Source organism: Oncorhynchus tshawytscha, linkage group LG19, assembly GCF_018296145.1.
Source record: "Oncorhynchus tshawytscha isolate Ot180627B linkage group LG19, Otsh_v2.0, whole genome shotgun sequence".
Classification (NCBI taxonomy): Eukaryota; Metazoa; Chordata; class Actinopteri; order Salmoniformes; family Salmonidae; genus Oncorhynchus; species Oncorhynchus tshawytscha.
Genome location: NC_056447.1, coordinates 3,181,511 through 3,201,846, shown reverse-complemented (window position 1 = coordinate 3,201,846; position 20,336 = coordinate 3,181,511). Strand labels below are relative to the sequence as shown.

General features: G+C 44.9%; 1 protein-coding gene across 3 annotated transcripts in view; it reads right to left on the bottom strand.

The window, feature by feature from the left end:
- Positions 1–4,919: 4,919 nt before the first annotated feature.
- Positions 4,920–20,336, bottom strand: part of LOC112218226 (ceramide kinase) — a 34,201-nt gene continuing 18,784 nt past the window's right edge. For all 3 annotated transcript variants that reach the window (XM_024378850.2, XM_024378852.2, XM_024378853.2), the window contains 12 exons: positions 19,791–19,925; positions 19,540–19,662; positions 19,244–19,369; positions 18,547–18,613; positions 17,841–17,986; positions 12,316–12,390; positions 11,570–11,722; positions 11,371–11,476; positions 11,130–11,215; positions 10,812–11,017; positions 10,447–10,658; positions 4,920–9,082 (listed from right to left, as the gene is read on the bottom strand). In XM_024378850.2, the coding sequence (XP_024234618.1) occupies positions 8,995–9,082; positions 10,447–10,658; positions 10,812–11,017; positions 11,130–11,215; positions 11,371–11,476; positions 11,570–11,722; positions 12,316–12,390; positions 17,841–17,986; positions 18,547–18,613; positions 19,244–19,369; positions 19,540–19,662; positions 19,791–19,925 (1,523 nt within the window). In that variant the 3' untranslated portion in view covers positions 4,920–8,994. The remainder of the gene's footprint in view (positions 9,083–10,446; positions 10,659–10,811; positions 11,018–11,129; positions 11,216–11,370; positions 11,477–11,569; positions 11,723–12,315; positions 12,391–17,840; positions 17,987–18,546; positions 18,614–19,243; positions 19,370–19,539; positions 19,663–19,790; positions 19,926–20,336) is intronic.

Here is a 20,336-nt window from a genome sequence, read left to right as displayed (position 1 = left end):
ATTTTACAAACAGATCTCATATTACTGTAAAGGTTAAAAAAAACATTAAAAAAATACATATTGATGTCACATATGATTCATTTGCATAGTTCTTTAGTAAAACATGTATTTGTCACATTTGACTGTGTAAAACCTTGCAGTGCTACTGAGAGTGGTGTGGATATATAGCATTTTGCAACAACATTTGATTATTTGTCTCTCTAAAATGAAACCATCTAGTGATAGATTTCAAACAAATACATCTCTGTCATTTAACAACCCCATGCCATGATTAGATGTGGAAAAACACCAATCTCTTTCATAAAAAAACATATACAAAAAGAATCATGATAATTTGCCAACATTTCTGAAAATTGATATATATATATAGCGTTTTGGTGAGAGTCAGAGAGCAGAGAGGAAATCTGTTTTTCATTGGCTGAGTGGCGATAGGATGAGCTTTTGATTGGTCTGGGTTGAGAGGAGATGGAGGAAATGTATCTTTCATTGCTTGAGAGGAGAGACCCAAGGTCCGCTCTCCCTGCTACAAAGGCAGCCAACCCATGATCAATATGGTAATTGTCCCTGTTCACTGAACTCTCCCTCTTGCTCTCTCTCTCACACAAAATTATCCAATGATAATCCGTTAGGTGAATTGACCTCACTGTGTCATATAGCTTCTTCACAAGCATCTCTTCAGCAGAAGCAGACCCTTTAACAGTTTCAATGAGAAAAGGAGCATATGGCAGCACAGGCTTTTCATGAACACTGTTCCCAATGGATGAGCTCCCGAAAGAATCATGGATCAAGTCGATTAGACCCGCAGTGGGACATGACCCATTACAGATGCGTATGAGTATGTATGCTTAGTAGTTTAATTTACAGGAAAGTGTGTGAGCGTGTGTAACAGCAAGCACTACTGGAATATCTTGCAGCATATATCTTACAGCATCATTAGCTGTGCAATTCCATCTGCATTTAGTGGTGAAACAGTCCAGTTGCTAATTTCTCAGCCATAGCAGGAAGGTCGATTAGCATATCCTGGAAATATTTTCACTGAAGGGTCTATGTAAGGACAGTAAATGGCAGACAAATCTGTTTAATCTTATGTTCCTGTTAGCATATGTTGTCTTCTAGATAAGCTCTGCATTGCAGTGGCTCAGTGGGTTGACTGATAGTATGGAGAGGTTAGTGATAGCAGCAGTTTCTCCATGTGGCCCCCTTCAAGGCTGCCATGGAAGTGAAGTGCTGCTTTTTCATCTTGCTAAACAGCACCAAACACTAACTGCAGTTTGGTTGGGATATCTTGCTCTCTCACCAGGCACACTGAATCTCGCCATGCCTATTACTGTGAGTGAGGGCTCTATTCAACCTGTACCGTTGAAGAGTTACAGATTGCGCGCTAAAAATTTAAAGGCAATTTCAGATTGAGCACACAAGTGCAGCACTTCTCGTGTTTGCGGTCCGGTCTCTCCGCTAACTCGGGAACATTCAATCATGCAGTTACGCTTAATTTCGCAATACAGATTGAAGAGCCCTTTGTGTGGGGTTTGTGGAGAGGGTTATACACACACAAACACACACATGCTTGCGTGTGTGTCTATATGTTGTGTGTGTGTGTAGTGTGTGAGATTGGAATCCACTTTGCAGATGCAACAGCGAGTGGAAAATGACCCTGCTTCATTGTCATGCTGGTCCAGATAGTGCGTAATGTATGGCCGGTATCACAACAGTGAGAAAAGACGGCGGCTGGGAAGGGTAGAGTAGAAATATCTCCCCATCATGCCAGGGGCAGTGGCATAAAATCGCTGTTGTAGCTTTATTTTTCTCCCTGCTGTCATTTTTATGTAACGAGCCCATAAAACCAGGTGGCGTCTCGTTTGTCTACTCCCTCACAAATGTGTGTTCGTCAACAAAATGGGGCGAGCGCTAGCGTTTGCTGTCATTAAAGGTCCAAGATATGAGGAAGCACACTGGCTTTGAGTCCCATATCTGTATTGATAATAGAGCTGTGAGCCTCGGAGACAGGCCTCTAGCTTTCATCGACTTGGTAAAGCCCCGTATCCAGGTAATTTCCCTCCTGAGTGTGTTGACCTGCCATTTTAATTATATATATATTTTTTTACTAACAAATTGCTTTTAATTTGTGGCACAAAATACCTTTATATTTGTTGTGATATAAACTGTAGCCTACATCACTTCCAATAGCAAGGGCTTATTGATTTCCCCTTGTTATGGAAGCTTCATTAAATGGCACTTGATACTAATTCTAAACAAGCAAGTAAACCCCAAATGAATTAGGCACATACTGTAATACATTTCTCAGATATGGCCCAAATATAACTTGTGTTTTTCATTACATTACTGGAGATTTTGCAGCCGAGGCTCAATTCAACTCCCAATCCCCGAGGACATCTAACCACAGAACCTGGTCAACAGCAGGGCATTGAGGTCCTGAACCCTCTCCGGTGAAATTCCCCTACATTGACTAACTCCACAGTCTTGCTTGACAGGGCATCTTTTTCCAGAGGCAGCTCAGTGAAAAAAAAAGTCTCTCATTCTATTACGTAAAAGGTCCATGTCATCACCTTTCGACTGCCTTGGTCCCTCCGCTTTATTAGGTTAGGCACCATTATTTTAATGCATCCATTTTCTCTCAAGTGTATTAAAGTTCCCTAACCTTTACTTCCTTCTGACCTTGTCAGTCAACTGGAAGTTAATGAAGTTCAGTCAAAATGACACGGATTAGACAAATCTCTTCCGACCCCACAGCATTTCATATAGTTTAACATCAGTGATCACCTGCATTTAAAATAAAAGAGCAGTATAACTTTTTGGCAACAAATTTGTGAGTTATTTAGATTAAGAAGCGGTAGATCTGTTCTATGTACACAATTTCTATTCTTGCTATTCTTAAGATTTGTTTTACTTTAGTTTTGTTCACCAGCTTCAAACAGCTGAAACAACAATATTTTTGGTTATGGAAAATACATTTCAGTGGTTTAGATGGTAAAATTATCTACACTATACTAGCTTATTTCATCACAAGCTGAAATCAGGCAAACTATTCATTTTAGCAACCAGGAAATGCAAGAGCGATATCTGCAAAGTGCAATGTTAATAATCATAGGTTCCTGTGTGCGTTTGTGAATTAGCGGGATTTGATTATGCCTAATATTTCTAGTCTCCTTCAACCCCTTTGTGAAAGAGCCTATAATTCTGCTATGCAAAACGACCTCAAGCCTCTGACAATGTATTATTGCATCAGTGTTGGAAATTAATGTTCTGCAAACCATCATTACATTGGCCGATTGCAGCAGGCATAACACAGTCAATAACATATCCACACAATTATTCAGAGGTTTAAATACTCTTTATGTAGTCATTTCTTAGAATGTTCCACTTTCAACCAAAATAGACAGACCTCCACATCATTCTTCATATACTCAGCAAAAAAAGAAACATCCCTTTTTCAGGACCCTGTCTTTCAAATATAATTTGTAAAAATCCAAATAACTTCACAGATCTTCATTGTATAGGGTTTAAACACTGTTTCCCATGCTTGTTCAATGAACCATCAACAATTAATGAACATGTACCTGTGGAACGGTCGTTAAGACACTAACAGCTTACAGACGGTAGGCAATTAAGGTCATAGTTATGAAAACTTAGGACACTAATGAGGCATTTCTACTGACTCTGAAAAACACCAAAAGAAAGATGCCCAGGGTCCCTGCTCATCTGTGTGAATGTGCCTTAGGCATGCTGCAAGGAGGCATGAGGACTGCAGATGTGGCCAGGGCAATACATTGCAATGTCTGTACTGTGAGACGCCTAAGACAGCGCTACAGGGAGACAGGACGGACAGCTGATCGCCCTCGCAGTGCTAGACCACGTATAACAACATCTGCACAGGATCGGTACATCCAAACATCACACCTGCGGGACAGGTACAGGATAGCAACAACAACTGCCCAAGTTACACCAGGAACGCGCAATCCCTCCATCAGTGCTCAGACTGTCCGCAATAGGCTGAGAGAGGCTGGACTGAGGGCTTGTAGGCTTGTTGTAAGGCAGATCCTCACCAGACATCACTGGCAACAGCGTCGCCTATGGGCACAAACCCACCATCGCTGGACCAGACAGGACTGGCAAAAAGTGCTCTTCACTGACAAGTCGTGGTTTTGTCTCACCAGGGGTGATGGTCGGATTCACGTTTATCGTCAAAGGAATGAGCGTTACACCGAGGTCTGTGCTCTGGAGTGGGATCGATTTGGAGGTGGAGGGTCCATGGTCTGGGGCGGTGTGTCACAGCATCATCAAATTGAGCTTGTTGTCATTGCAGGCAATCTCAACACTGTGCGTTACAGGGGAGACATCCTCCTCCCTCATGTGGTACCCTTCCTGCAGGCTCCTCCTGTCATGACCCTCCAGCATGACAATGCCACCAGCCATACTGCTCGTTCTGTGCGTGATTTCCTGCAAGACAGGAATGTCAATGTTCTGCCATGGCCAGCAAAGAGCCCGGATCTCAATCCCATTGAGCACGTCTGGGACCTATTGGATTGTGAGGGCTAGGGCCATTCCCCCCAGAAATGTCCTGGAACTTGCAGGTGCCTTGGTGGAAGAGTGGGGTAACATCTCACAGCAAGGACTGGCAAATCTGGTGCAGTCCATGAGGAGGAGATGCACTGCAGTACTTAATGCAGCTGGTGGCCACACCAGATACTGACTGTTACTTTTGATTTTTACCCCCCCTTTGTTCAGGGACACGTTATTCCATTACTGTTAGTAACATGTCTGTGGAACTTGTTCAGTTTGTCTCAGTTGTTGAATCGTATGTTCATACATGTTAAGTTTGTTGAAAATAGCTTCTTTTTTTGCTGAGTTTACATATCTGTAACATCTTGAAACCTGCAAGATCACAGAGGGGGTTTCTGTTGTGCGCTTGTTTAGGGTTTTATTGGTAAAAACATACCAATAAATCAGGATATCAGTTGTAACCTAACGAGAGTGTGCTGTGTGTGTGTGTGGTGTCATTACTCATGCACTGAGAACCCTTACAAGACAGAGTTGATCTGTGCTACGCAGTGCTGAGCCTCATGAAGCCTCCTCTGCCATGCTGTGGCTGCATTTACACTACACTTCCCACAGCGCTGTATTGACACCACACACACACACTCCTTAGGGATGACGACCAGGGCCCCACAATTTCTAGTGGAGTAATGGCCTCTCAGACACACGCACACTGCTCTCCCCTCCATAGGGGAGCCGCACTCTGCTACAGTCAGCACTCCTATAATGTAAAGTGGGTCGGCATAAATGAGGGGGGCACCTCCAAGATTAAGAATGCAGCATTAAGAGTGGCCCCGCTGATACAGAGAGTTTCTAATGGGCCTGGAAGTGAACCAAACTGAATGGGTGCCTAGTGCTGGTGGAGGGGTGGATGTCACAGTGGATGATGAATCAGCGTAATTCTGTTCTGCCGAGCTAAAGCTAAAAGGAACTTGGATGGATGGATGACCATCTGCCTGATGGCTGCCTGGTGTACAATTCAGAGAGGAGAGTGCATGGTCAGAAAGGAATTGTGCAGTCAAGGAGGATGCCAAAGTAAAAATCACTGCACAATGAGTCTAAACCAAGCTACGTCACCGTAGCATACAGTAGAGACTCGTATTTTGGTCAGATGGGGGAAAACAGCCTTGTGGTGTTTGCTAGTCACTGTTGTCACAGCACATTCATGTTCAGCAACTGCTACAATTGTCCTAGTCTGCAGCAGCAAGACCAGCGTGACAGTGTGGAGGGCAGTGACACCCAGCATAGTATGTGCAGCACGGGATTATATGATATGCAGGGCACCAAGCACCGTTTTCGGACAGCTTTAAAAAAAAAAAAAATGTAATTTTAGCACATGCTCTTATCCAGAGTGACTTACAGGGGAAATTATGGTTCCTTGATCAAGAAAAAAAAAAAAAAAAGATTTCTCAACTAGTCGGAGATTCGAACCAGAATCCTTTTGCAAAACGCATCATATCGGCTGTATTTCTGTATTTTGAAAGTTATACATCTTGAAAACTTGATTGCTGACATGGAAAACATTGAGTCAATATCAATCAATGGACTAATGAAACAAATGTCAAAAGATAGTTTTTGGGTGGAATTTCCCTTTAACTGCTATACCTCAGATATCAAGGAATCTAAACCTGGAATGACAATGCCGCAAATGGCAGAGATCGCTTGGTAAAATGTGCCTAAAGCCACTATTTCTATGGTAACAAGTCACACGTTTTAGCGCATACACTGTGTTGACGAGCTACATTGTTGATTTTTCAGCATCCCATGCGAATCTTGCCAGTCTGGACATTTTGTGTAGCATTAGATTTGGTGATGGTTTGTTTCATGTCTCTATTTTTTACCCAGCGATTCACCTCCTCATCCTTGTTGTGCAGTACAGAAGCTCTGAGAAAGCTCAAAAAATGCTCCAAAAAACACCCAAATAAATCCTTTTAGAAACCGGAAAGCTCCCAGTATAGTGAGGTCTTTAGAATGTAAAACTGTTCAAGGTGTGGAGAAATGCTGTATGGAAAAGATGACGTGAACAACTTCTATTTTTAAAGATTTATTAGACAGACACATGGATAGAGGGGAGACGGACATGTTCCTCTAAGAGATTCGCAGGAATCTACCACCAGAGGGGTTGATTAGACTACACATTTGAAACATCTTAATCGCTTAAGGACACCATTGGCCAATTTTATGGCTCAAAGGCCCAGATACCAGTTGCTAAGATCTGCTTTAGTGACTTATGGCCTTAATGAGGGTACCTAGAAGCCAACTGAATATAACGTCGCGGAAAAGATTCGGAATGACAATTACATGTGTACAATATCTAAAGACCTGCATTACTATACTGAGAGCATTGTCGTTTAAAAGACTACGTATTTGGAGCATTTACTCATGTTTTTTTTCAGAGCACCTGTATTGCACAACGAGGATGAGGAAGTGAATCACTGTTTGGGGTCTCTCACAAACACTTGAAATCGCAAAAAAAAAAGTGTCTGGACCCTTCTATAACATACCATTTACATTCTTAATACAGATTTGTTTGTAAAAAAATAATAATCTAACTTCTCCTTTAAAGGTAAGAGTCTGGCTGGTATCTACCTAGAGCAGTGTTTCCCAACTCCTGTCCTGAAGTACCCCCAACAGCACACAATTTTGAACTTGATGGAAAAGCGTGCATAGCTCCACACAAATCTCAAACCATGCAACTTCTAGTGGTATTGCAAGCAAATATTGTTATTTGGGGGGGAATTGAGGTGTTTGATGCACAGGAATTCTAAGAATGTTAGGGGAACAAAAACAAAACGTTGGTCTAATGACACGGATGCATTTGCCGTTGGTATGAAGATCGCGTAGCAGCATGTTGCCTAATATATTTACTTTAACTTTCATTATATACACCTAAATCATATTGCAGGACATCGCTCCTTTTCTGACGACTGCTTTATTCCCGCTACGCAACAAATATTAGACTACCATTTATCCATCACTCATTCAAAAGTAAATAGACCGGTAGCCTATATGACAGTATGGGTAGGCCACAGTATGGCTTTGTGACAGGAGCGAGACAATAGCCTATTAATCTCAGAGCCTAAACCAAGGCAGGAGATTGTGTTTCTATCTTCTATTGATAAACAAAATATTCAACAACAATTAGTATCTTACATAGAAGTATGGGCTGTAGCATTTACCTTTAAATAGTTTGAATGGACAATCAATTAGTATCTTACATAGAAGTATGGGCTGTAGCATTTACCTTTAAATAGTTTGAATGGACAATCAATTAGTATCTTACATAGAAGTATGGGCTGTAGCATTTACTTTTAAATAGTTTGAATGGACAATCAATCGTGCAGTACGTGTGGACAGTGTTTGGCACTCTCTATCGGAGGCATAGGTCACTGCAAAATATATATATTTTTTAAACAAAAAATATTAATTCTTCACGCACATCTACAGAATTGTGATCAAATTTGCTATTGCGATTTCTTTTTGAAACTATCCTGGCCCAGCTCTAGAATCTCAAATCATACAGCAAATGTGGGAATTTTTGTTACCATAAAATGTGAAAATGTTTTCCAAGTCAGGTTTTAGTGCTCGTTTTCAAGCCCACAAATATAGTATGGTTTAACAATCACAACATGCGTATCTATAAGTTGCGTGTGACAGTTTGATCCATTTGTTGCGGAAATTCTAGAATCTCCACGTACCTCAGAACTAAGTAAGACATGTATGCACGGTTGATAAATGAGGCCCCTGGTTCAATTGTCAAGGGCTTGATAATTAGTTGACAAGTAGAATCAGTTGTGCTTGTTCGGGACCACAATAAAAAGAATGTACTGCTGGGGGTACTTGAGGACTGGAGTTGGGAAACACTGCCCGAGAGAGTTCTCTGGTTCACCCAATATCCGATCATCAATACATATGTATTCAAATTCGTGCTGTAAAATAACTTCTAACAAGGCATTGCTTATAAGGTCAAAACGCATACGGCCTATTTGAAACAAAAGTGCAAGCAGCTAGCAAAATTCAAACATCCTCTAATTAAATGTTTTCTCTAAATGAATAAATAAACTAAACGTAACAGTTATTCATAATTTATAAATGTTGAACAGCATGTTAATTGCTAACATCGCTCGATTGAAAAAGGAGAGCGGAAAAGAGCTACATTCAATCCCGCTTTAGTATTTTCATGATTTCTTCTTCAGTATAGTGGATGTGGATAGTGAACCTCTCTGTAAGTGTACCATCAACAGTACTCTTTGACCTGTGAACTTGTGACCTCTAAAATGTGGCAGACAAACAAAAATGGCCCCAGAAAACAGATGTCTGAAAGACCATCAGAAAAAGGTAGGGCACAGGGGTAAGGATATGACAGCAGTAGCCTTTGAAATGCAGTAGGACTGTTCCAGTGACTTTGATGGGGTAGGGCAGCAGTGGGGGGGGGGGGATCTATACTACACACGGGTTGGGAAGGTCCTCAAACACAGGCTGCTCTTCGATCCCTCGCGCAAACAGCTTGATCAACTGGCAGTGCACTCTGGAAGAGCAGAAGACAAATAAGATATTGTTTTAAGCAAACAAAAGGCAGGAAATCAAATCAAATGTTGATTTTCTGCACTGCACTTTCAGAAGTGAGTTACAGTGCATTCGGAAAGTATTCAGACCCGTTGACTTTTTCCACATTTTGTTACGCTACAGCCGTATTCTAAAATGGATTAAAAAGTCCCCCCCCCCCTCATTAATCTACACACACTACCCCATAATGATAAAGCAAAAATGGCTATTTTCAGGTCTCTCCAGAGATGTTCGATCGGGTTCAAGTCCAGGCTCTGGCTGGGCCACTCAGGGACATCCAGACGCTTGTCCTGAAGCAACTCCTGCATTGTCTTGGCTGTGTGCTTAGGGTCATTGTCCAAATGGAAGGTGAACCTTCACCCCAGTCTGAGCGCTCTGGAGCAGGTTTTCATCAAGGATCTTTCCCTTGATCCTGACTAGTCTCCCAGTCCCTGCCACTGAAAGAAATCCCCACAACATGATGCTGCCACCACCATGCTTCACCGTAGGGAGGGTGGCAGGTTACGTACAGACTTGAGGCTTGGCATTCAGGCCAAAAAGTTCAATCTTGGTTTCATCAGACCAGAGAATCTTGTTTCTCATGGTCTGAGTCCTTTAGGTGCCTTTTGGCAAACTCCAAGCAGGCTGTCATGTGCCTTTTACTGAGGAGTGGCTTCAGTCTGTCCACTTTACCATAAAGGCATGAATGGTGGAGTGCTGCAGAGATGGTTGTCCTTCTGGAAGGTTCTCCCATCTCCACAGAGGAACTCTGGAGCTCTGTCAGAGTGACCACCAGGTTATTGGTCACGTCCCTGACCAAGACCCTTCTCCCCCGATTGCTCAGTTTGGCTGGGTGGGTCTTGGTGGTTCCAAACTTCTTCCATTTAAGAATGATGGAGGTCACTGTGTTCTTGGGGACCTTCAATGATGCAGACATTTTTTGGTATCCTTGCCCCGACACAATACGGTCTCGGCGTTTTACGGACAATTCTTTCGACCTCATGGCTTGGTTTTTGCTCTGACATGCAATGTCAACTGTGGAACCTTATATAGACGTGTGTGCCTTTCCAAATAATTTCCAGTCAAATGAATTTACCATAGGTGGACTCCAATCAAGTTGTAGAAACATCTCAAGAATGACAAATGGAAATTTTTGGTTCAGATTTTACATTTCTAAAAACCTGTTTTTGCTTTGTCATGATGGGTTATTGTGTGTCGATTATTTAAAAAAAATCAATTTTAGAATAAGGCTATAATGTAACAAAATGTGGAAAAAGTCATGGGGTCTAAATACTTTCCGAATGCACTGTATATTTGCACAACAGGTTATAGGGAGTGGTTACACACCCGACTTCAATGGCAGCATGAGGGAGGATCTCGCCGTCACAGTTCCAGCTGCTGTAGGCAGGGCTACAGCTGCAGGCCGGGTGGTCTCGGCAGATCTGGCTGAAGAGCCTCTTGCCATTCTCCCGCAGGTCCAACTCGGAGTCACTCTGGCAGTAGCGCGGGGTGAAGCGGAAGCGCCGCACACGGTGCACTTCTACAAAGTTCATGTCAAACTGAAGGGAAAAGAGACAGAAGTGAGAAAATCAACTCCCTGAAACAGGGAATTGAAGAGTTAACACATCTCATGCAAACACTCCTATGGACCCGGGTTGGAGTAGCCATACAAAACATGACATCATTGCAGTAGCCCCACCCAGTGTGGTTACCTGGTCGTATTTGCTGGTGTGGCGTAGCAGGTGGCGCAGGAAGTTGAATCGAGAGCACTTGCGTACGAGGATGAGGTCGGTGGTGCCGTCAGCGAGGTGGGCAGCGGGGGACAGGCCCTTGGGGCTACGGGGACAGGCACAGCTCATACTGGCCGCGTTGATGGCTAGGAACTTCCCTCTGATCACCCGCCACCCCCCTTTGTATTCTGGGAGCAGAAATAGAGGTTGGTGCTTTTGAAGTACATGCATAGTGGTTTTTGTAGAGACCCATGGTGCGTTGGCTTGAGGTCATATGGGTGTTCAGGCAGAAATACTTACCACTGTCTGAAACATCTGTATCAGTCTCGCAAATCTCTGGGGCATCCTCGGAATACAGCTGGCCGTTGTGTTGGCATATGAAGCACCTGGAACTCAGGGATGGAGTGAGGACAGGGGAGAATGGAGTTGGCTAGCCAAATCTAGATGATATTTACATAGACAAACATGTGGGTATAATACTAAACTACACAATTGGTTGTGGATATTATTGGACAGGTTGCATTTGTACAGTAGTACATACCCAGCTCTACACCTGGTCTTGTCTCGTGGAGTTCCCAATATGTCCGTTGCAGGTAGAAAAGACACAGTCCCTTCATAGTAGTGATGTGTGAGAAACGTCTTAAAACCTGCACAAACAATGGCACACAATATCATTAGCAACAGTCTACCGCAACAGTATTAAAAGTTTCCTAAGTGTTAAAGCTACTCTTCTGACATACCTGAAAAGTCGTATCTGGCTGGTCCCATCCATCGTTTCCTTTCGCTGTCTGCCAGCACGTCGCCATAGAAACCGTACCCAAGCAGGGACACAGAGTACCTCAGGAATGTGTTGTTGTGATGGACCGAGCACACGTCCATTGGCTGGGCATCTCCTGTGAAGAGACCACCCCCCACCCCCAAGTCTAGTATGAGTAATCCTCCACAGATGTGTGTAGTACAGTGTCCTACACAGGTGTGACGGATTTGTGTACTTTTACTATAAAACATACACACCAGTGGAGGCTGGTGGGTAGAGTTATAGGAGGACCAGCTTATTGTAATGGCTGAGAAATGGAACAAAGTAAAACATGTGGTTTCCATATTGTAAATGAGCCTGTCCTCCTATAGCTCCTCCCAACAGCCTCTACTGATACAACCCACCCACATGCGCTCAAACTCACATACATGCCTACACACACCTACAGCAGTTTCCTCTCATCTCAAAACCATTGAATAAGTAGGTCACCTGCTGCCACTTGTTGGTCAGCTGAGTGTGTGGTAGGGTTAGCATAGAAGTAACAAATGTGACAAACATTTCTATGCACAATAAAGTCCTGGGGAATTACCTGGAACGGTGATAAAAGGTGGCTTATGCTACTTATCGGTGCAGCGTAAGCATTTTAGTTCCACTTCCTTTTGGAGTCACTTTTAAAGGTATTTTAATGGGAAGCGCTGCCAATATTTCAATATGGACAACTGCACTCACCCACTATGATGTGTAAGGCCGAGGTCACAGGGTCGTTGATGCCTACAGTTGCATAGCAGATGCAGTCCGTTGAACCTGGATAACACACACAAACAACGGAACCTGACTACACAGAGAAAAAAGAAAAAGAACTCTGCAGTGTGTGAGCATGCAGGACAGAAAAGTGGAACGTGGAAATCAGCACACAGATAAGATACTGTAGTGTACATGAAATGGAACTCATCGTTGACGTATTCGTTTGTAAACAGACAACACAGTCAGGTCAAAAACTGTGACACGATAAGATGGGACATCTTGTCAACATCAGTTATTGATAGCTTATGACGTGATCATTGCCACGGCCGGTCCTGGCCGTTCTGCTGCCCTAGATGAGACAAAAATAATTGCTGCCCCTGCAAGAATAGTCCCAGTAAGCAAAATGACGTAAAAAATATGTCTAAAATACGTATTCTTCCAGACATGGAAGGTAGGTTCAATTTCAATTCTGAATGAAAAAGGTGAACATTTTTATTTTCCGGGCATTGAAAAGACATATTTTACAGACAATGACAACAGGTTCATTCCTGAATGAAATTTGAAAATATGTCGTTTATAGACGTCTATGTTTAGGCCAAAATCTGAAACAAAAATCAACATCGCCGGTCGGGACTGGAAAAAAAAAAGTCCAAAAGGTGTCAGAAAAAGGTGTCAGCATCGTACTGTGCTTACTGAGGTATAGCCTACAACAGGGATGGGCAACTACAGTCCTCAGGGCAGGAGTAGTGTCACTTTTTGCCCATCCCTGAGGTATAGCCTACAACAGGGATGGGCAACTACAGTCCTCAGGGCAGGAGTAGTGTCACTTTTTGCCCATCCCTGAGGTATAGCCTACAACAGGGATGGGCAACTACAGTCCTCAGGGCAGGAGTAGTGTCACTTTTTGCCCATCCCTGAGGTATAGCCTACAACAGGGATGGGCAACTCCAGTCCTCAGGGCAGGAGTAGTGTCACTTTTGCCCATCCCTGAGGTATAGCCTACAACAGGGATGGGCAACTACAGTCCTCAGGGCAGGAGTAGTGTCACTTTTTGCCCATCCCTGAGGTATAGCCTACAACAGGGATGGGCAACTACAGTCCTCAGGGCAGGAGTAGTGTCACTTTTTGCCCATCCCTGAGGTATAGCCTACAACAGGGATGGGCAACTCCAGTCCTCAGGGCAGGAGTAGTGTCACTTTTTGCCCATCCCTGAGGTATAGCCTACAACAGGGATGGGCAACTACAGTCCTCAGGGCAGGAGTAGTGTCACTTTTTGCCCATCCCTGAGGTATAGCCTACAACAGGGATGGGCAACTACAGTCCTCAGGGCAGGAGTAGTGTCACTTTTTGCCCATCCCTGAGGTATAGCCTACAACAGGGATGGGCAACTACAGTCCTCAGGGCAGGAGTAGTGTCACTTTTTGCCCATCCCTGAGGTATAGCCTACAACAGGGATGGGCAACTACAGTCCTCAGGGCAGGAGTAGTGTCACTTTTTGCCCATCCCTGAGGTATAGCCTACAACAGGGATGGGCAACTCCAGTCCTCAGGGCAGGAGTAGTGTCACTTTTTGCCCATCCCTGAGGTATAGCCTACAACAGGGATGGGCAACTACAGTCCTCAGGGCAGGAGTAGTGTCACTTTTTGCCCATCCCTGAGGTATAGCCTACAACAGGGATGGGCAACTACAGTCCTCAGGGCAGGAGTAGTGTCACTTTTTGCCCATCCCTGAGGTATAGCCTACAACAGGGATGGGCAACTACAGTCCTCAGGGCAGGAGTAGTGTCACTTTTTGCCCATCCCTGAGGTATAGCCTACAACAGGGATGGGCAACTACAGTCCTCAGGGCAGGAGTAGTGTCACTTTTTGCCCATCCCTGAGGTATAGCCTACAACAGGGATGGGCAACTACAGTCCTCAGGGCAGGAGTAGTGTCACTTTTTGCCCATCCCTGAGGTATAGCCTACAACAGGGATGGGCAACTACAGTCCTCAGGGCAGGAGTAGTGTCACTTTTTGCCCATCCCTGAGGTATAGCCTACAACAGGGATGGGCAACTACAGTCCTCAGGGCAGGAGTAGTGTCACTTTTTGCCCATCCCTGAGGTATAGCCTACAACAGGGATGGGCAACTACAGTCCTCAGGGCAGGAGTAGTGTCACTTTTTGCCCATCCCTGAGGTATAGCCTACAACAGGGATGGGCAACTACAGTCCTCAGGGCAGGAGTAGTGTCACTTTTTGCCCATCCCTGAGGTATAGCCTACAACAGGGATGGGCAACTACAGTCCTCAGGGCAGGAGTAGTGTCACTTTTTGCCCATCCCTGAGGTATAGCCTACAACAGGGATGGGCAACTACAGTCCTCAGGGCAGGAGTAGTGTCACTTTTTGCCCATCCCTGAGGTATAGCCTACAACAGGGATGGGCAACTACAGTCCTCAGGGCAGGAGTAGTGTCACTTTTTGCCCATCCCTGAGGTATAGCCTACAACAGGGATGGGCAACTACAGTCCTCAGGGCAGGAGTAGTGTCACTTTTTGCCCATCCCTGAGGTATAGCCTACAACAGGGATGGGCAACTACAGTCCTCAGGGCAGGAGTAGTGTCACTTTTTGCCCATCCCTGAGGTATAGCCTACAACAGGGATGGGCAACTACAGTCCTCAGGGCAGGAGTAGTGTCACTTTTTGCCCATCCCTGAGGTATAGCCTACAACAGGGATGGGCAACTACAGTCCTCAGGGCAGGAGTAGTGTCACTTTTTGCCCATCCCTGAGGTATAGCCTACAACAGGGATGGGCAACTACAGTCCTCAGGGCAGGAGTAGTGTCACTTTTTGCCCATCCCTGAGGTATAGCCTACAACAGGGATGGGCAACTACAGTCCTCAGGGCAGGAGTAGTGTCACTTTTTGCCCATCCCTGAGGTATAGCCTACAACAGGGATGGGCAACTACAGTCCTCAGGGCAGGAGTAGTGTCACTTTTTGCCCATCCCTGAGGTATAGCCTACAACAGGGATGGGCAACTACAGTCCTCAGGGCAGGAGTAGTGTCACTTTTTGCCCATCCCTGAGGTATAGCCTACAACAGGGATGGGCAACTACAGTCCTCAGGGCAGGAGTAGTGTCACTTTTTGCCCATCCCTGAGGTATAGCCTACAACAGGGATGGGCAACTACAGTCCTCAGGGCAGGAGTAGTGTCACTTTTGCCCATCCCTGAGGTATAGCCTACAACAGGGATGGGCAACTACAGTCCTCAGGGCAGGAGTAGTGTCACTTTTTGCCCATCCCTGAGGTATAGCCTACAACAGGGATGGGCAACTCCAGTCCTCAGGGCAGGAGTAGTGTCACTTTTTGCCCATCCCTGAGGTATAGCCTACAACAGGGATGGGCAACTCCAGTCCTCAGGGCAGGAGTAGTGTCACTTTTTGCCCATCCCTGAGGTATAGCCTACAACAGGGATGGGCAACTACAGTCCTCAGGGCAGGAGTAGTGTCACTTTTTGCCCATCCCTGAGGTATAGCCTACAACAGGGATGGGCAACTACAGTCCTCAGGGCAGGAGTAGTGTCACTTTTTGCCCATCCCTGAGGTATAGCCTACAACAGGGATGGGCAACTACAGTCCTCAGGGCAGGAGTAGTGTCACTTTTTGCCCATCCCTGAGGTATAGCCTACAACAGGGATGGGCAACTACAGTCCTCAGGGCAGGAGTAGTGTCACTTTTTGCCCATCCCTGAGGTATAGCCTACAACAGGGATGGGCAACTACAGTCCTCAGGGCAGGAGTAGTGTCACTTTTTGCCCGTCCCTGAGGTATAGCCTACAACAGGGATGGGCAACTACAGTCCTCAGGGCAGGAGTAGTGTCACTTTTTGCCCATCCCTGAGGTATAGCCTACAACAGGGATGGGCAACTACAGTCCTCAGGGCAGGAGTAGTGTCACTTTTTGCCCATCCCTGAGGTATAGCCTACAACAGGGATGGGCAACTACAGTCCTCAGGGCAGGAGTAGTGTCACTTTTTGCCCGTCCCTGAGGTATAGCCTACAACAGGGATGGGCAACTACAGTCCTCAGGGCAGGAGTAGTGTCACTTTTTGCCCATCCCTGAGGTATAGCCTACAACAGGGATGGGCAACTACAGTCCTCAGGGCAGGAGTAGTGTCACTTTTTGCCCATCCCTGAGGTATAGCCTACAACAGGGATGGGCAACTACAGTCCTCAGGGCAGGAGTAGTGTCACTTTTTGCCCATCCCTGAGGTATAGCCTACAACAGGGATGGGCAACTACAGTCCTCAGGGCAGGAGTAGTGTCACTTTTTGCCCATCCCTGAGGTATAGCCTACAACAGGGATGGGCAACTACAGTCCTCAGGGCAGGAGTAGTGTCACTTTTTGCCCATCCCTGAGGTATAGCCTACAACAGGGATGGGCAACTACAGTCCTCAGGGCAGGAGTAGTGTCACTTTTTGCCCATCCCTGAGGTATAACCTACAACAGGGATGGGCAACTACAGTCCTCAGGGCAGGAGTAGTGTCACTTTTTGCCCATCCCTGAGGTATAGCCTACAACAGGGATGGGCAACTACAGTCCTCAGGGCAGGAGTAGTGTCACTTTTTGCCCGTCCCTGAGGTATAGCCTACAACAGGGATGGGCAACTACAGTCCTCAGGGCAGGAGTAGTGTCACTTTTTGCCCGTCCCTGAGGTATAGCCTACAACAGGGATGGGCAACTACAGTCCTCAGGGCAGGAGTAGTGTCACTTTTTGCCCGTCCCTAGTCAACACAGCTGGTGAAACTAATTAAACTGAAGATTATGATTGGTTGATTATTGGTGTCAGTTGTGTTACCTGGGGCAAAAGTATGACCCAATTAGGCCCCAGAGGATTTGTTGCCCATCCCTGGCCTAGTGTCACTTGAAATACAATTTATGTGGTAGGCCTACAGTTTGGAAAACACCGAAAGAAATAGAAGGCCGGACCAACAACAAAAAAAAAACGTTGGCGTCAGTCAGTGCTTACTGGGGCGTTGTCTACCATGTCAGCCCACAATGGAATGTCCATCCATGTGGTAAGCCTGTTATCTCCAGCCTGTAGGCTACAAAAAAAGCCACGTACTATATCCGCTACATAATTTATGTTATATCCTTTTTTTGACAGAATGTTGGTGGAGTGCCACAGCAATGCGTCTCTCCAACAGCACCCTGGCGAGGCAAGCTGGGAAAGGACAAGATAAATATTTTGCATCCCTGCCTTTGACAAAGCGGGCACTACTTATCATAGGGTGGCATCAGCACTCACCTAAAAAGCAAACATGCCACTGGTTGAGAGAAATGGTCATTTCTGGGCAAAATTATGAGCGGTTTTATGTGTTGTTGTAGGTGCATCTTGGTCAGTTTGGCTCAGAAATGTCACCCGTGTCAATCTGCCACCATAGTCAGCCGTCTAATGCTGCCTAATGAGCGGGCCGGCCCTGATCATCGCGGTGTCAACATAGTGGTATGTGTGCGAGTGTGTATGCTCTAACCTGCGGGTATAATGCCGATGCGCAGAGTACAGGGTACCAGCTTCTCCTCCGGGCTGTTCTGGTCCACGCCGTTGTCCCTCTGGGTCCGGGAGACCAGGCCGTGAACCATTTCACTGAACATGCCGTCCCCGCCCACACACACCACTCTGCATAGAAGTCGAAGGTCAGGTCGCACACAGAGGTCAAAACAACAGCACTAATGTTTTTGTTTACTGTTTGAGAGGAAGAATATACTGGGCCTGGGGTGGTTTTTAGTTCAACTCTGAATATGACTGATGTTTGGGCTGAAAACCAGAATACAAAGAGGGGCTTCCCAAACAAGGACATTGAGAACCCCGCAAACATCTAGTTAGGGTTTTATTTAACATTAGGATGACAACATCCCAAAAACATTCAGCTAATGTTTTAGTTTATTTCAGAAAATGTAAAAAAATGTAACATTTGCACAACATATGTAAAACCACCACAGAACGTTCCCTTAATGTTCTTATTAAGTTTCCAGGTAACGTACCAGGTAACAAAAGGTTTTCTGGGAAAGTTCTTGCAACATCAGGCAAATATTTGTATACAAACATTGTATAATCAGCATCACAACTGGACAGTTTTTGTGTTATTAGAACCTTTGGGGGCAACCTAATGAATGTTCTGGGAACATTCACAGAACCAAATGTTGGTTTGCTGGGAAATGTCTCAATCCATGACTCACCCATCATATTTCTTCAACTCAGCCTCTGTCCTCAGGTGGTCCCTGGCATGATTGGCATGCTCTGTAACTATGACAACCAATGACAAGGAAAGCGTTAGACATCTCAGCATGCTTTACATTTTTCATTCAAAAGTTACGATTTTAAATCAATATATTGAACAGGTTTACTACAATCGACTAGATGATATCACTTGATGGTTTCATAATTTGCACTATAATCTGCAATATTTTGGATTTTGGGAGTAATCCTTCACTAGCTTGGAGCAATATATTGAATAAGCATTTTCCATAAATAATTCGAGCCACAAAGCAGCAATTTACCTTCTCTAACCATTATAACAATGTGTAGCTAAAGGAATAGTTTGTTTTCATGATTTCGTAACCATTTTAGATTTATATATTTTTTTAAATGCTCAACTATTAATATCTTGATATCAACCCAAGCTTCTATACTGTTGAAAATACAATTGGTCATAACTTGTGACAATGAAATTACGATGTCCACAGTGGTTCTCCAGTCTGAGAAGTAAAACGAATGTAAAGTAATCCAGTATTCATCGACCATCATCCTATCCATTAAGGAACATGGCTGATGGATGATGTCACAATCATGTGCGTCTTGAGAGAGCTTGTGCCCATTAGCCTACAGTGAGAAATGTGCCTTAAAGCATGTTTAATGTTGTTGGCAGGAACTCACCAATCACGTGCGTGGAGATGGAGGCAAGGGTGAAGAGAGGGGCGACTTTCTGCTCGTAAATACGTTCGCCTTGCTGCTTGCCCCCATAGGGGTTGATGTACACCAGCAAATGCTTGGGTCTGCTGGCTGAAAAGAGTGAAAGATGTTACTGGTTTTTCCAGAGAGAAGGGCATAACAGTAGCGACTGAGGCCCATACTCATTTCTGACTTAGCCTCGCAACTAGACTTCACAAAGCATATTCAGTGGCCGTAACAGTGTACACTGAATAGAGAGTCAGTAATCAAATCAGCCATACTCAATGCTGTGAGCTGCTCTCTGATGGTCTGGACCCACTGCTGACACAGCGCCCCCTCGAGGCAGTGAAAGGTGACGTCACTACACCGCCAGCGGTGCTGCCACGCTCTCTCCACGTAGGACACTGTGGCAGGGGGACACAAAGGCAGTGACGGGAGAGAGGCTTAACAGAACATAGGATTTACTTTGCAGTGTCATCTACCATATTGAATCCAATATCTGTCGATTGCTCAAGATCGTCAACATTCTTACCTGTGAATGCATATGGATAGGCCTCGGTCGATTTCTGAGGCATTTTCTGCCACCTGCCGTCATCTTTCGTCTCGCTGTCCACGTCGAGCTCCCTGACTGCTAGGATCTCAGACACTGACACACCGTGACTGGTACCTGTTGAACACACACCAAATCAATCCATCACAATGTGGTAGGAACCAGTGATATACCCTTTATAAATGTAATTCTTAGAGAAAGGGAAAAGCACACGCAGACAGAAAACTGTGTGCCAGGATAATCTATTTAAGCCTCTTTTTTTTTACCATCCCAGCCAAACAAACCGGTCAGGCTGTATCAATTACAGCTTGGATAGCTCTATTCTAATATAGTTTAATGGGTTGAAATGGGAGCTTTAATGGACTAACTAACAGTTTGATTTCAACATTAGGGTGTTGGGCCGAGAAGGCAGGGAGTGGAAGAGCCATTAGTCTTGTATGTCTGACGACCATCATAGGAAACACTATTGATGGATAATAACATAGCAGACGAGATTATTTGAAGGCAGATTAGATCTTTCACTATAGT